Source organism: Zophobas morio, unplaced genomic scaffold, assembly GCF_036711695.1.
Source record: "Zophobas morio isolate AGI-343-1 ecotype UQ-CSIRO unplaced genomic scaffold, CSIRO_AGI_Zmor_V1 ptg000031l, whole genome shotgun sequence".
Taxonomy (NCBI): domain Eukaryota; kingdom Metazoa; phylum Arthropoda; class Insecta; order Coleoptera; family Tenebrionidae; genus Zophobas; species Zophobas morio.
Genome location: NW_026972136.1, coordinates 7,374,334 through 7,390,364, shown reverse-complemented (window position 1 = coordinate 7,390,364; position 16,031 = coordinate 7,374,334). Strand labels below are relative to the sequence as shown.

The window sequence follows — 16,031 nt, the reverse complement described above, 5'->3', positions numbered from 1 at the left end:
ATTTTGTACTTATATTAAGAATATCATGTAGATGGTAAAACGCTAACCAAAATTTGTCTAATCATCCCCACCACTAATGCGATGACGTCACTTCAAAATTGTACATAGTAAATGGGTATTCAATTGTATAAAATAACATAGTCCTACACATGTAGTTTACAACTCTGAATCGACTTTTCACCCGAAACGTCCAGATTTTTGGAAAAAAAATCAAAATTATAAAACAACATTTTGAAATTTAATTTTTAATCTGCTAACCAGAATGCTTTGAAATGTTGCAGATGTTTTAAGGCTATAAAGAGCATCATAAATCTTTAGTCAAAAAATATTTGCTTATCCCCTCCAAAAACTTGATGACGTCAGCTCAAAAGTTTGTGGAATAAATCATATCTAAAATGTACAAAATATGATGAGTCTGTACTTGTGATCTATCACTCCATTCATATTTTTTGGATTTGCATATACAGGGTGACTCAAAAAAATTAATGAAGGCGTGAATTTATTTTATCGATTTAATCAGGAATTACAAAACCGAATGCTTTGAAATCTTGGGAATATTTTAAAGTTATTATAAGCATGGTAAACTTTTGATCAAAATGTATTTGTTCATCCCTCCTAAAAAAATTGATGACGTCACCCTTAAATTTTGCTGAATAAATCCTATCTAAAATGCAAAAAATATGATGAGTTTGTACTTGTGATTTATCATTCCATTCATGTTTTTTAGATTTTCTTAAGAGGTGGTTCAAAAAAATTAATGAAGTCAATTTATTTTATTGATTAAATTAAAGGCAACACTTATTATTAGTATTACACCCCAACCAACCCAATTTGGTAGACACAAAATTTGTTAAAGGAAAAACTCGGTTGAAACATAAGGGTAGCACGCTTATTTACATCGACTTTAACATTACAGACCTGCATTTGTTTTATTCGTTCACTTGGTTCCGCGAATGTGAAATAGACATGTTTATAATCAACCAATTGTGAATTTCACCGTCAAGAATTAAAATAAAACCCAATGTTTTATATAATAAGCGGAAGTCGAAGCAATAAAACCGATGGTCGTTTTGTTTACAGTTTCTCTGTTTGACTCTCACGTATGCTGTTACGCCTGTCATCTTAAATTAAGAATGTTTATACATACACGATTTTCAGTTGCCTCTGATACGTATACGTGAGTAAATTGTTTTGTTATTTTATTGATTATTACAAATCAATATTCAAAACGACCCAATTCATTTTCCCGAAAATTTGAGAATATAATAATTTTATTCTTAGTATTACACTACATCTATACCAACTGATATAGGTGTCCAAAAATGTAATGAGAAAAAAAACACAATAGGCATGCAGTCGTCAAGTTTCCGACAGCGAGGAAAGTACTGTCCAAACTCTTTAGACCAATTTTTTGTTGTTTTTCGTCTCCCTTTTTTTTCACTTCCTGGACTATTCTGTGGCCTTTTTTGTCATTTTTGCTTCGCATTTTTGGGTTTTTGTAACCTTATATTTTGTCCCCGTTTTTTTGCTACCTTTTTCTTGTCGACTTTTTAAAAATTTTTTTTTTTTTGCACATTTTGTGACCTTTTGATTTATTTTGGCCCTTTTTATTTTCTTTTTATTTTTTTTTGGCCCTTTTTTCCGCCTTTTGTTGTGGGTATTGTGGCTTTTTTTTAATCACAATTTTTTTGACACCTGTTCTGTTATTTTGTTTATGGCATATTTTTATCTTTTTTTTTTGTGTGTTTTTTATCGCTCTTTTTGTTGGCATCTTTTTTTTGAGTTTTTTTTTTCGTTAATCAGTAGATTCATTTTTTGTTGTCTTTCTGTCGGTTTTTTTTTTTATCATATTTTGGGTACCTTTTTTTATCATCATCTTTTGACGCCCTTTTTTATCGCTTTTTATTTCCCGAGCGTAAGTTACGAAAGTATTGCAATCGCGTCCATCGGGTAACACGCTACTTTTATGTTTTCTCGACATTTCGTGACCCCTAGAATACGAAAACACAGGTCTACCGTCTATCTGCGTCTGTGTCGATTTTTATTACACAGATAATCTTCGAAACTACCAGACCGATTGTTCTCAAATTTTGTATATATATTAGAAATATCGTCTACAGTATGTCCCCGGATTGAGTTGACAAGAGAAAAAAAAACTATTTTCTATTTTACAAAAAAAAAGACAAAGGAATAATATTTTTTGCTTAATTCAAAATAAATAAATCTACAATTAAAACTTTAATATTATCAGGTTGACTTCTTAAAATCGAAAAAAACCAAAAGTAACGAATGACTTTTTTTGTTAATTTTACAAAAAAATTGTTCATTAATTCAAACCAATTTTACTGTTCGATTAACCCACCACCCATCAGCACATAGTTCAATAATTACATTAAATATTTATTAATTAAAATGTTACCATTTACTGGACCACCTGTTTTAATTTGCTCCTTTTTTGGCATTTCTACTTCGCATTTGTTCGTTGTTTTTTTTTTTTGGCTTTTTTGCACTTTTTTCGTTCATATTTTCCTTCTTTCTGCTCTTGTTACGCCTTTTTGGTCGTGGTTATTATTAAGTTTTTTTTTTAAATCGTATTTTTAGTCGTCTTTTTTGGCACTCAACCTGTTTTGTTTATCGTATATTTTTGGAAAATTTTGTTGAAATCACTTTCGACCAGTTCTTGTGTAGTGTTTTTAAGTGTCATTTTTGCGATTGTTTGCCTTTTTTCCTTTTTTTCTTGCCTTTGTGTTACCCTTTTATCGTTTTTCTTCTCTGTGCTAAAAATTAACAATAATAATAATAATAATAATAGTTACTACATATAAACATGTAAGTTTTTTGCATAAGTCACAATGTCAAATACTGTACATGACGTCATCACAGGATTTTGCTATCAAAATCTCACTTGACATATCAGCATAACTTCTTGTTTACCTGTAGTTTAATAATTTACACTTAGCTTTATTTTGACTTTTAAAAGATATAAAAACTATATAAAATTCGCAAGAAAAGTTATGAATTTGTCTGATTGTACCTCAGGGGCAAGTAAAGTTTTTTCTAAGTAACTTTAAAACAATCTCTGTGTATATATATAAAAAATCAGTCTGACCAACTGTCGTACCAGGTCCCCGCCCGGCCGGCCTCCCTGCAAAAGCGGCCCAGCATGGACCTCGACCCGACCCTGCACCGAACGCAGTGTTCCGTCTACAGCGTGGCCAACAAGCAGCAGCCGAGCTACGTGAACGTCCAGAACCGCAACGAGAAGTTCCAGCCGGGCCACGACAATCAGATAGCGGAGAAGGAGAAGTTCCTCCACCACCAGCCGATCAAGTTTGGCGACATCAACTCCAACAGCCGGTCCGGCCTGCCGCCGAAGGCGGTCAAGGCGGAGAAGTCCGACGCGAGCAAGTCCAACGAGGACCTGGGGGACCTCGGGGAGAAGCTGAACGGCAACCAGAAAACTAGTCATGTGCGGACGAAGTCGGACGGGAACTTGACGGAGTTGAGTGACAGTTTGATGCAGACGCCGCCGTCGCCGCGCAGCCTCAACAAGCCAACGCAGCCGCCGCCGCCGCCCCCGGTCAACGTGATCCGGAAGGAGCCGGACAGCACCGACTTGTAGCGAAGGCGCGGTTTAGTTGAGCAAAAGGTGATCTTTCGAGTTACTCCCGCTAGTAAATATAAATGAACAAATAGTTGCTATCCGACTGAAGTTAAAATTTTAAATTTTAATGTTAATGTTGAAGTTTGAAACGGATTTTATTTATTCCGAGGAGTCTTACTGGTTGATAATAAGCACACAAGATGCAATTTATATATTTTTTATGTTTGCTTTAACAAAACTGACTTGCAGTATAATTTCTAGATGTTAGGAATTTTGATATCTTTCATTTTATCAAAAAGGAACTGTACAAGGCGCAGTCAAATAAAACTTCAATTTATTTAAATGAATGTGTGACTTTGTACTACCCTAACTTCTCCTTTCCATAGTTCCTTGACAATGAAATTATGAAGTTTTGTAATATTTGTGTCGATTATTTACTGTTTTTATTGTCACATAACTAATATTACAGGAACATAATAAAATTGTTGGTACCTTATTTAGGGAAATATACATACACTCACGGATGACACCAAATTGTGGGCAACTTTTTTGTAATTCTATTTTGATATTATCTTTAATCATAAGTTTGTCAAAGTTTTAGTGTTGTTTATTTACTTAAGACACTGTTTAACAATTTTTTAAACTCTTAGTCATTGTTTAAATATTGTTGTTTTGTGTGATTCATAAGATTTTATGACAACAATGTTAATGTTTAAAGCTTTAAATCAAGTTTCTATGCATGTCATTTCTTAAATTTCTTGAATCTGACCGAGATTTTCCGCGATTTACCCATCAAATTAGGTTTGCTTCAATCTTAATTATATTTAGGTTATATCTTTCGTGGTGTTTATTGGACGTTGCTTCATGGTCCTGTATACTTATTTATATTTAATTAACGAAATTAAGGATAAGGAAAGATTTGATGTACCACCAGGGCTGCCAACTAGAAGTAGATTATTTTTATTATTTTTTTTTGTATTGAATATGTAAACGATTTAACATAGTATTTTATTTAATGTAATTGTTTGCTGTTTATAGGGAATTGAAAATTCAAGTGAAGAAGGAAATATTTTTTTAAATTCAAAATGGCGTGTTTGCAGATATGTGTCGTTAGATAAAGGTAAGTGTGAGGAATGCCCTGGTTCGTAAGGAAGTCGTCATTAAAAAAACTGGATGATAATTACTCAATGGTGTGGCGGTAACTTTAAATATGAACAGTCGAACAAAAAACAACGCAGCGTGAGGACGCGTAACGATAGCGGCACGAAGGGCGTCTCCTTGTTAAGGTCTATTTGCCCTAACCACAGCCACATCACGCGTCTTACGTTTTAAATATTCGCATTCCTGAGGTTTACTTCTTTCCTCGCAAAGGACGCAACCAACTAGACACCTTGATTCACTTGAACTGAACATCTGGTATTGCAGATAAACATGCACATGAAACTGAAAGTCCGTAATAATATTAATTTAACTGATGATAATCGTATCGACGTCACAGGTTCGCCCTAACAAGCGTAACGTTATTCTAACTTAAAATGTTGTGAAGTTTCGGCGATGTCAACACGTGACATAAATTTTGGTTTTTAACATTCATGATATTGTTTATGTAGACCACGTGTTAGAAAATGCACTTATTCAGGCTTCACTTTTTCGTTTATTAAGTTATAACTAAACTTTCTTAACTGCTTATTGGAGATTGCTAATAATTCGTTCGTAGCATTTAAATTTATCTAAACTTTGGTCCATTTTGAGAAAAAAGACTTTGAGAATATGCGGTTAAATTCATACCCTCGTGGACTTGAAAAACGGGAGGGCTTTAATACTCTCCTACACGTTTAATAGTTTGTTTCAGGTCTTTTGCTGGTTTAAAAATAATTTGAGGCTTGAATTGAACATTTATTCTCTAGAGCGTGCGTTTCCGAACTAGCTGATTTTGAGTTTGATCGTATTGAATGTTTTTTTTGTATGTGAGGTGTGGGTTTCGGATCACGAGATGATAATTTTTGTGGTTGAAATTCTTGATAAATAATTAATTTAAGGAAGTAATTTTAATACTTATTCAGTTATCCTTTGTGCAGCTCGACAAGGAATCGCGCACGTCGCTTCCGCCACGTGTTTCTGTGTTATTTACCTCAATTCCATTTAAATGTTAAATTTAAAAACCATATGAGGTGAAAAATTGCAAAGCTAACAAAATTACCTGATGTTAAACTCAAAAAGACTTTATCCACGATTTAAACAAAGAATTTACATTATGTTAAATTATGCCACACTTTATAAACGATTCAAGCAAAGAATTTACATTATGTTAAATGATGCCTTGATCCAAGTGACTGGTTACTTAAAAGCGTTAGCTTTGAGAGTTTATATCGTGGACTGTCCCCAGCTTATCCCAAACAAAACACATGATATATAACACAAAATGCATCCGGCGTTGCGAGAAAACCTTCTGGGTGAGTCCGTTTTTTCAATTTTTCGATATTTTAATTTTCTGATTTTTAAAATATCTGATTTTTCGATTTCAAAATTTTTCGATTAACCGACTTCTTGGTTTTTTGGACTTCCGATTTCTCGACTTCTCAATTTCTCGATTTTTGTTAGTTTTCAATTCTTCAATTTTTCGATTGTTTAATGTTTCGATTTTTTAATTTTTTGATTTTTTTTTTTGTTCGATTTTTCACTTTTCGATTTCTTAATTTTCCAATTTTTCGGTTTCTCAATTTCCCGATGGTTCAGTTTTGGGATTTATCAATTTTTCTTCGATTTTTCGATTCTTCAGTTTTTGGAATTTTTCGACTTTTAGATTTTTTACTTTTTTTGCTTTTTTCGATTTTTCAATTTTTAGATTCTTTATTTTTTCGATACATATTTCAAGTTAATATTTTTTTTTTATTTCTCGGTTTTTCAATTCGTCATTTCCATTTTTCAATTTTTCTAATTTTTAATTTTAGGCTTTTCAATTTTTTGACGTTCGAATCCTCTGTATTACATTTTTGGGTTTTTGTATGTTTCGATTTTAAATTTTTTTATTTTTCGATTTTTTAATTTAGCGAAATTTCGATTTTTCGTTTGTTCATTTTTCCGATTTTTTTATTTTTTTATTTTTAACTGTTGAATTTTGGGTTTTTTCAATTTCTCAATTTTTCGATTTCTCGACTATTTCGCGATTTTTAATTTTGCCACTTTTCAATTCTTCGATTTTTAAAAAATTAGGTTTTTCTTTTTTTATCGAGATTTCGAAGTTTCCATTTTTCGATTGTTCAATTTTTTTTATTTTCGAATTTTTGTATTTTTTTGACTTTTTTATTTCTCAATCTTTTGATGATTCGATTTTCGATATTTCAGTTCTTCGATATTTCTATTTTTTAATTTTTCGGATTTTTAAATTTTTTATTTCAGTTTTTCGATTTCTCGGCTTTGGCTTTTCGGACCTTTCAATTTTTCTTCGTTTTTTCAATTTTTCTGTATCTCAGTTTTTGGGATTTTTCGACTTTTAGATTTTTTACTTTTTTCTGCTTTTTTCGATTTTGTTGATTTTTCAATTTCTCTGTTTTTCAATTTTGAGATTCTTTATTTTTTCGATACATAATTCCAATTTTTTTTTTATTTCTCGGTTTTTCAGTTCGCCATTTCCATTTTTCAATTTTTCTAATTTTTAATTTTAGGCTTTTCAATTGTTTGACGTTCGAATCCTGTGTATTCCATTTTTGGGTTTTTGTATGTTTCGATTTTAAATGTTTTTATTTTTCGATTTCTCAATTTAGCGAAATTTCGATTTTTCGTTTGTTCATTTTCCCGATTTTTTCTTTTTTTTATCGAGATTTCGAAGTTTCCATTTTTCGATTGTTCAATTTTTTGATTTTCGAATTTTTGTATTTTTTGACTTTTTTATTTCTCAATCTTTTGATGATTCGATTCTCGATATTTCAGTTGTTCGATATTTCTATTTTTCAATTTTTCGGATTTTTAAATTTTTTATTTCAGTTTTTCGATTTCTCAGCTTTGGCTTTTCGGGCCTTTCAATTTTTCTTCGTTTTTTCAATTTTTCGGTATCTCAGTTTTTGGGATTTTTCGACTTTTAGATTTTTTACTTTTTTTTGCTTTTTTAGATTTTGTTGATTTTGCAATTTCTGTTTTTCAATTTTTAGATTCTTTATTTTTTCGATACATATTTCAAGTTTAAATTTTGTTTTTATTTCTCGGTTTTTCAGTTCGCCATTTCCATTTTTCAATTTTTCTAATTTTTAATTTTAGGCTTTTCAATTTTTTGACGTTCGAATCCTCTGTATTACATTTTTGGGTTTTTGTATGTTTCGATTTTAAATTTTTTTATTTTTCGATTTCTCAATTTAGCGAAATTTCGATTTTTCGTTTGTTCATTTTCCCGATTTTTTGTTTTTTTAATTTTTAACTGTTCGGTTTTGGGTTATTTCGATTTCTCAATTTGTCGACTTCTCGACTATTTCGCGATTTTTAATTTTGCCACTTTTCAATTTTTCGATTTTTAAAATTTTAGATTTTTCTTTTTTTATCGAGATTTCGAAGTTTCCATTTTTCGATTGTTCAATTTTTTGATTTTCGAATTTTTGTATTTTTTGACTTTTTTATTTCTCAATCTTTTGATGATTCGGTTCTCGATATTTCAGTCCTTCGATGTTTTTATTTTTTAATTTTTCGGATTTTTAAATTTTGTATTTCAGTTTTTCGATTTCTGGGCTTTAGCTTTTCGGGCCTTTCAATTTTCCACTTATTCAATTTTTCTTCGTTTTTTAAATTTTTCGGTATCTCAGTTTTTCAATCTTATAAAATCTCCTAGCAAGTATATATATTTGATATTTTAAAAAACTGGACGATTCTGAAAAAACGGCTGGAGTCAGCGAAGAAATGGGGCGGCAGTGACTTTTGCGGCCCGAAATTTACAAGAAAATGTATTTAGTGAAGTTTCGAAAATCGTCGAATATGGGCCGACATTTGCATAAGGGGGGTATAAATAGTGGAAAATTTCATTTGTGAAAAAGTTGTCGAAAAATTCTCAAAAAATTCAGAGATATTGATCCTGTTGTGCTCATTAAAAAAATGCAGCGTGTTTGTGGTAACGGAGTAATATTTTCTAAATATTCGGTGTGAAATTCGAGTTTTTTGAAATTTTTAAAAATTGGGATATTTCTATTTGCGATTCTAGAAAAACGCTGGGAATTATCGAAATGAGACCGGAAGTGCCTTTTGCGACCCGAAATATACTAGAAAATGTATTTAGTTAAATTTCGAAAATCGTCGAAAATTCCATAAGGGGTATACATAATTGAAAATTATATTTTTGAAAGCTAGGCAGTTTTTTGTTTTAGCTGAGAATTAAGGGGTCTTTATGGCATAAAAAACACACAGTTTAGTGCCAAAATTTTCAACTTTGAAGGGATCTTTGAGTCATCATAATTTAATTTAAAATAAGTTTAGTGTTTTACGGGAACATCTTCCATTATTGTTGTTAAACTGTATTAGAATCATTCAGTTAAAATCTTAACAGGAACTGTGAATTTACAAACAATAAAGAGAAAAATTACATGTTTTGGTGGAAGTTTTATACATTACAGATTAGAAAATCATTAATAACCTGATATTACAATAATTACACTCGTTGAGGAGGACTGTGGCGTCAAATGCGATTCATTTTTGTTTAAATAATTGCCCTTTTCTGAAACAGAATTATGAAAAAACCCTCCTATTGAAGGGTGGCCAATTTCAATAACGCTATACCAATCCATGTTTTATTTATGCCTACGTTATTGAATGATTTCTTTTTCGAGGCGTTGTTTTTTTCTTGGAACGAAATTTAAATTTCAAAGTAATGATAAAAAAAGGACATATTTTGGCTCCCAAATGGTTTTTAATTCGTGAGTTTTAAGTACTATTTTATTCAAAAACTACGTAATTTTGGGAAGTTAGGTTGGTTTTTGGCACTCTGATCAATTTAATATTAATTTTCTGCTTCAGGCATGTTTAAAAATTTGAGACACATTTTAAAAATGTTTTTAATGGTATTAATGAAAAATAGTATATACTTTTCGTATTTATCTTTATCTGTCTGTATATTATTTGTATAAAGCTGTGATAGAGTCTTCTTTCTGGAATGTGTTGTATGCAGTTTTCGTCTCTTCACCGGCCTGGATGATGGTCTTTGCTTTCGAGAAAACCTCTTCCCCGTATTTGGTACCAGGTAAATATTTGTTAAAAGATGTAAATCTGTAACGGGTTTGTTTGTAATTTTCTATTAGGAAAATATAAACATACTCACCTGCAGCAGTAATAAAAAATATTTTAGAGTGTAATATACCTAAACTGCAAGTTCTTCAATTGTGAAAATGCTAAATCGGACTTTATGTGTAAATAATATTTAGTTAAAATTGAAAAAGTAATTTTATTTTTGGCAGAAAATATAGTTAGTGTTGGTATTGATTTTCCTATTTTTTTTTTAGAAACTAAATCATTTTTTGATTTTATAACAACAAAAAAGCAAAGACGAAAGCGTCAACATAGAAAATTAATTGTTTTGTTAAAATCAATCATTGTAAAATATAATTATAAAATTTTGATAATCATGTACCTCCTCACTTTCGCAGTTTATTGTACAGTCCCGTAAGAGCATCAGTTTCATTTTTGAATACATCACGTACAAGTCGTAACACGTCATGTTTGAAAAACTTATTTGTTGGAGTGTCTTTAGCCCCCTCCTTTACCAAGTATTCGACAATTATTTTATGACCATTTTGCGCAGCAATGCAAAGAGGTGTATAGCCATTTTTTCCAGGCTTGTTGATTTCGGCACCGGATTTCACTAAATACTGAACATTATTTTCGTGGCCATTTTGTGACGCCACATAAAGCGGAGTGAAACCATCACTATCGACGCAATTAATTTCGGCCTCTGATATCACTAAGAACTTTACAGTTTTTTCGTGGCCGTTGCAACAAGCGGTGTGAAGCGGCGTAAAACCGTTAAAACCACCCCGATTTATATCGGCCCCCGATTTCACTAAAAACTCGGCAGTTTTCTCGTGGCCGTTTTGACAGGCTGCGTAAAGCGGTGTGCGGCCGTCGTTGGTACGAAGATCGATTTCGCCACCGGATTTCACTAAACGTTTCACAGTTTCTTCGTGGCCGTTATGTGAAGCTACGTACAGCGGTGTGAAACCATCAACGTCAGCGCGATTTACATCAGCCCCTGATTTCACCAAGAATTCGACGATTTTTTCGTGGCCGTTGAAAGCAGCCGTGCGAAGCGCGGTGAACCCGTTTTTGTCGCTGCGGTTGATTTCGGCCCCCGATTTCACTAAAAACTCGACAGTGTTTTTGTGGCCGTTTTGGGCGGCTGTGTAAAGTGGGGTCCGACCGTCGTTTGTACCGAGATTGACTTGGGCACCGAATTTCACTAAACATTTGACGGTTTCTTTGTGGCCGTTGAGTGAAGCTACGTAAAGGGGTGTGAAGCCGTTTTTATCCGCGCGATTAATTTTGGCCCCCGATTTCACTAAAATTTCGACAGTTTTTTCGTGGCCGTTGAACGAAGCGACGCGAAGCGGGGTAAAACTGTAGTTGCTAGCACGATCGATTTCGACTCCTGATTTCACTAAGAATTCAACGGCTTTTTGGTGGCCGTTTTGCGCAGCTACGTAGAGAGGCGTGAAGCCGTCTTTATCGACATGGTTTATTTTGGCGCCGGATTTCACTAAACATTGGATTGTTTTTTTGTGGCCGTTGAAGGAAGCGACACGAAGCGGCGTTGAACTGTTGTTAGTAGCACGATCTATTTCGGCCCCTGATTTCACTAAGACTTGTACAACTTTTTCGTGGCCATTTTGCGAAGCCACATAAAGTGGTGTAAAGCCATCTTTATCAGTGTGATTTATTTTGGCGCCTGATTGTACTAAATATTCGACAATGTTTTCGTGGCCGTTGAACGCTGCGGTTCGAAGCGGCGTAAAGCCACTAATATCAGCACGATTTATCTGCGCCCCCGACGTCACCAAATACTCGACAATTTTCTTGTGGCCGTTTTGAGAAGCTGTGTAAAGTGGTGTTCGGCCGTCATTCTCAGTACCGTTGATTTTGGCTCCGAATTTCACTAAGAACTCGACGATGTTTTGGTGGCCGTTTTGAGAAGATACGTAAAGGGCTGTAAAACCATCACTATCACCACGATTAATTTCGGCGCCGGATTTTACCAAGTATTCAGTAATTTTTTCATGTCCTGCTTTACAAGCTAGAATGAGAGGAGTTTTGTGATTAGTTTTCGTAACGAAATTAATTTCGCCGCGAGAATTGTGTAATTTTTGAGAATCGGACAGTTCTATGACATCCTCGTATGCAAGTAAAGCGGAGTAGTATAAAATGTTTATTCGGTCGTTGTAAGTGTGTGATTCATACGATTTTGAGTTTTTATCTAGTTTTAATAGTAATTTTAGTTCGGCCGCCAAACTTTCGCTTTTCTTAGCGTACAACAACGGCGTTATCCCGAATAGTGAATCATATTCGGAGTCACTGTTTTTATTTTGTAAATACACTACGGCGTCAAGAAATTTTTCACTTTCTGGCTTACCATTAAAACCGGTTACCTCGTCAATCACATATTTGTTATTTTCGCGGCTTATTTTTGCTCGTGGGTGCCTTTGTCCCCATGAACAAATCAAATGTAAAGCACTTCTTCCTCCGTTATCCTTGCGTGTTAATATTTCGTCATCGTATGTTTTAAGTAAGTCAAAATTTTTGTATAACACTGCGATATGAACAGGTGATTTCTCTGCTAACAACATGTCGAAGAAAAATCGCACGTTATTGTACTTTTGATCAAAAAATATATCCAAAGGTATGTCTTTAAAATTTTTCGAAAAATAACTGGCAACTAAATATTCCGCAAAGGATCCGTGAAGAAAATGTGGTACGTCAGTTCGTAACTCATTTATGATACCAACTGATGCGTAATTATTTTTAGAAAATATTTGCACCGTTTTTTGGTAGTTGATGTTCAAACGCTGTAATATAAACTCGGGATATATTAGTTTTAACGCAAGAATTTCGTAATGTTTTAGCATATTTAGTTTTTCTTCGTGAATTTTGTTTGCCAGGTGGGGATTTTGAAGATCGTAAGAAATTTTGTTGTCGTAGAAGATGTTAAATTTTTCTTCGATAAAACTGTGGTATAGATCGGTCGAGAGAAATTTATTGTTGAGAAGCTGCAAGTATTTGTCGTTATTTTGTCGAAATAGTTCCGTGAGCATAAATATTTGAAGCGGAATTCCTAATATGTCAACGTGTTCGATAATTACAAACGTAGATTTAATTTTCTGAACGGTTGTCTCAATTTCGACTACAGAATTGAAAAATTTAAGTCGCTGTTTTATGTAATCTTGTTGCTCATTTTCGCTAAATTGTGTTAAACGGAGTGAGAGGACGTTGAATTTTGTCTCCAGAAATGTTTGAAGATGTTGTCGACTGGTTACCCACTGAACGAAACCTTTTTTTGACAGTTGGAGTATAATATCAGACACAATATCTAAATGCTCGCTTAAAATTTCATCAAGTGCATCCCAAACGTACAAAACGCGGTTTTGTTTTAAACACATTTCGAAAAAAAATCTTTCCAATTGTGTGAAGGAGTCGTATTTTTTATTGATAATAAATTGTTCAAACAAGTTTATGCAGTTCGATGTTTCACTCGATTTAAAAGATTTAAAAAATGAATTCACGTCTTTAGGGTAAATCGTGACTGTCCAGTAATTAGGTGGAGATTTGTTTTTAAAATTTTTCATCAGCTCAGATTTACCCATTCCCGGTTCGCTAGTTATTAGATTGATGTTATTTTCTAACTGAGACCACAATACGTTTTCGTGCATAAAGCAGCTATTGGATAATTTGTAATTTTCTAAGTCACTCATGTCACCTTTGCTTTGAATCCATTCCAAATGTCCGTTGTTAGCAACTTTAAAATAATGAAAAGCGTGCGTTTTAGAATTATCCGTATATATTTTTTGTAATTTAGATTTGGAAAGTTTGCTGTCACATATGTACATTTTATTATCTGATTTGTCAAAATTTTGTGTTGTTTCAGATTGTTCTTTCAGAGGAACGTCCACATTAATTAAGTTGTAATTGTTAAGTTTGTCCCTTATTTTATCAAAATTATCCGCATATTGTAAAATGATAATAGTGTTTTCTTGAACGTTTTCTAAATAATTACTATTTATAATATTTTGCCATAAGTGACGTTCGATATAAGGTTCAGAGAGTATTTCCTGCTTTCCGTCTAGATAGCAGGGTCCATTTAGCATTCCCATCAAATGGGACGTTGTCACATTTTCCAGAAATTCTTCATTTTTCCCGAAAGCTGTCAAGTTAAGCTCTTCCTTTCCTTGGATAGAGACTGTAAAATTTTCTATAACTTTTTCGTAAACACTTTGTTTGGAGCGTAGGTTTGATAAATTTTGGAACACCGAATATTGCTTCATCCATTCTTCAGTCATTCCATCACCAAGCACGACGAACTTTTGATCCTCACAAAGCTGGATGACTTTTTCGAGATTTTCACTCTCATGTATTATTAACGGACATTTATTCATTAACCACAGCAACTGCGTCAGTAATTTTGAATTTACTTTGTCGACATCGTTGGCACCGATGTAGTCGACAGACAGTTGATAATTTCTTCTAGTTCGGTTTATTTCTTCGATATTAATTTTTTCGTTTAAAATATCACCCCAAAGTTGTTTAACATTATCACTCGAATTCTTATCGGTTAACGTGATAGTGAACGTAGATATAGCGTCTCGAAATATTTTCATTTTATCATTAACTTGACCAAACGACAAGGGTTCAATATAAGGCGTCAAAAGCTGCAGCCCGATGGCCCGTTGCATCCATGTCTTATTCAACTTTTCCTTTTTCCCTTCCCACATATTCCATTCCGATATTATCTTGTAGTATTCATCGAAAGCCTTTTCACTCGAAGAATACGTTTTTCGGAACTTTTCAATAGTTGAAAGTCTCAACACATTAAAACTTTCTTGATTAGTGTAAAGCAAAAATTTCATAAAAAATGTTTTGTATTCTTCAATTTCGGAAATATGCTCTGCAGTCCATGCGTCTTCTACGATTTCAAATTTGTAAACGTAATTGACATTCTTTGAAATTTCTAAGTTGCCCAGTGAACTACACACTTTAACAGGTCGCACGTAGAACTTTTGTCCTTCAAGCTGGAACTGTGCGTCATCGGTAACATCAAATGGACGGTTTGTAAAAATTATAAACTCTTGTACTTCATTTTTTAGCGTTTGGAACGATTCGAAATATTTGCTTAAGCTAAAATCGCCTTTTGCGGATTTCAGATGCTCCAAAGATAGTGTTTTTCGATCACTGTGTTTTAACTGCATTGCTTTCACCACGAGATTTTGATGCGACTCAATTTTGATGACTACGTCATCAAATGCACCGAAGTTGTTATCGTTTGACGATATGTGGAAGTTGCTTATGTTATCGTCGCTTACCATTTGTAGAACGATGTTGGCTATGGTCATGTTTTCGTATTCTTTACCCTTGTCGGTTGTGCCTCCTCGTTTTTTAAATATCTGGAAATGTATATATGCAACATGGTTAAAAAATTGGATTTCTGTAACCTAAAACTACGCAACATTATTGTCAAGTAACAATTTATTGTCATTAATAATTATGTTACTACTTTAGTTTGATAATTTAATTTGAATGGAACAGAGAAAAGAAGCAAGAAAATCACAAAAATTATCTTAAAAGTACCTCTGTAGCATCCATTTTCAGGTGATGAAAATCAAAAACGAAAACTTCCAATGAAACTGTCCACCAAACTGGTTGCAATGGAGAAATTTAGCTGATGTTTATTAAATGTTATTAAAAACTAACCACTTCTTGTGTGATAAGATAATAGCGTGTCACGATTTAAATATAAATTGGAATTTCCTGTCACGGGGATTAACATACATTTTATTGGTGCGTTTCTTTACGTTTTTTACAAAACCACAGGATATGATTCCATAGAGACTATCTAAGTGCTATTTTAAATTTAATGTTACGTATTACGCGTCCTAAAAAAATAAACTTTGGGCATTAATTTTTACATTTATCTTAAATAAAATAAAATACAAAGCGCTCTTTTTAGAGATTTTTCTTGAGACACTGCTCTGTATTCTTTTCCTTTAATTAATATTTACAGACGTTCGTTAAATGTTTTCTCTTTGTCTGATAGATGCTGTTATCGTATTATGTCACACATTCTAATCAAAATTTTAGATAATCTGATAATAATTAATAGATTATAAAATTTTGATGAAACTTTTACTTTTTCTCTACTTTCGAAAAGTTGATGACTTTATAATAAAAAACCCTATAAAGAATTTTGAAGTTTTTA

The 16,031-nt window shown here is 32.9% G+C and overlaps 2 protein-coding genes across 4 annotated transcripts in view; one reads left to right on the top strand and one right to left on the bottom strand.

The window, feature by feature from the left end:
* The window catches only part of LOC135139252 (rho GTPase-activating protein 44), a 28,029-nt gene extending 24,078 nt beyond the window's left edge, over positions 1–3,951 (top strand). Inside the window, exon 6 of one of the 2 annotated variants that reach the window (XM_064069415.1) lies at positions 3,125–3,951. In XM_064069415.1, coding sequence (XP_063925485.1) covers positions 3,125–3,622 — 498 coding nt within the window. In that variant the 3' untranslated portion in view covers positions 3,623–3,951. The remainder of the gene's footprint in view (positions 1–3,124) is intronic. The other variant, XM_064069416.1, reaches the window with a different exon arrangement.
* Positions 3,952–9,660: 5,709 nt separating this feature from the next.
* On the bottom strand, positions 9,661–15,586 carry LOC135139309 (uncharacterized). Of its 2 annotated transcripts, XR_010282147.1 has the most exons (3): positions 15,404–15,586; positions 9,897–15,219; positions 9,661–9,844 (listed from the first exon to the last, which is right to left on the bottom strand). XR_010282147.1 is itself a non-coding variant. In XM_064069503.1 (2 exons), exons 1-2 carry the CDS (start codon positions 15,416–15,418, stop codon positions 10,210–10,212), a joined length of 5,025 nt encoding a protein of 1,674 aa, XP_063925573.1. In that variant the 5' UTR covers positions 15,419–15,586; the 3' UTR covers positions 9,661–10,209. The 2 variants fall into 2 exon arrangements, 1 of the variants encoding a protein (XP_063925573.1); XM_064069503.1 differs by having other exon boundaries at positions 9,661–15,219.
* Between the last annotated feature and the right edge of the window lie 445 nt (positions 15,587–16,031).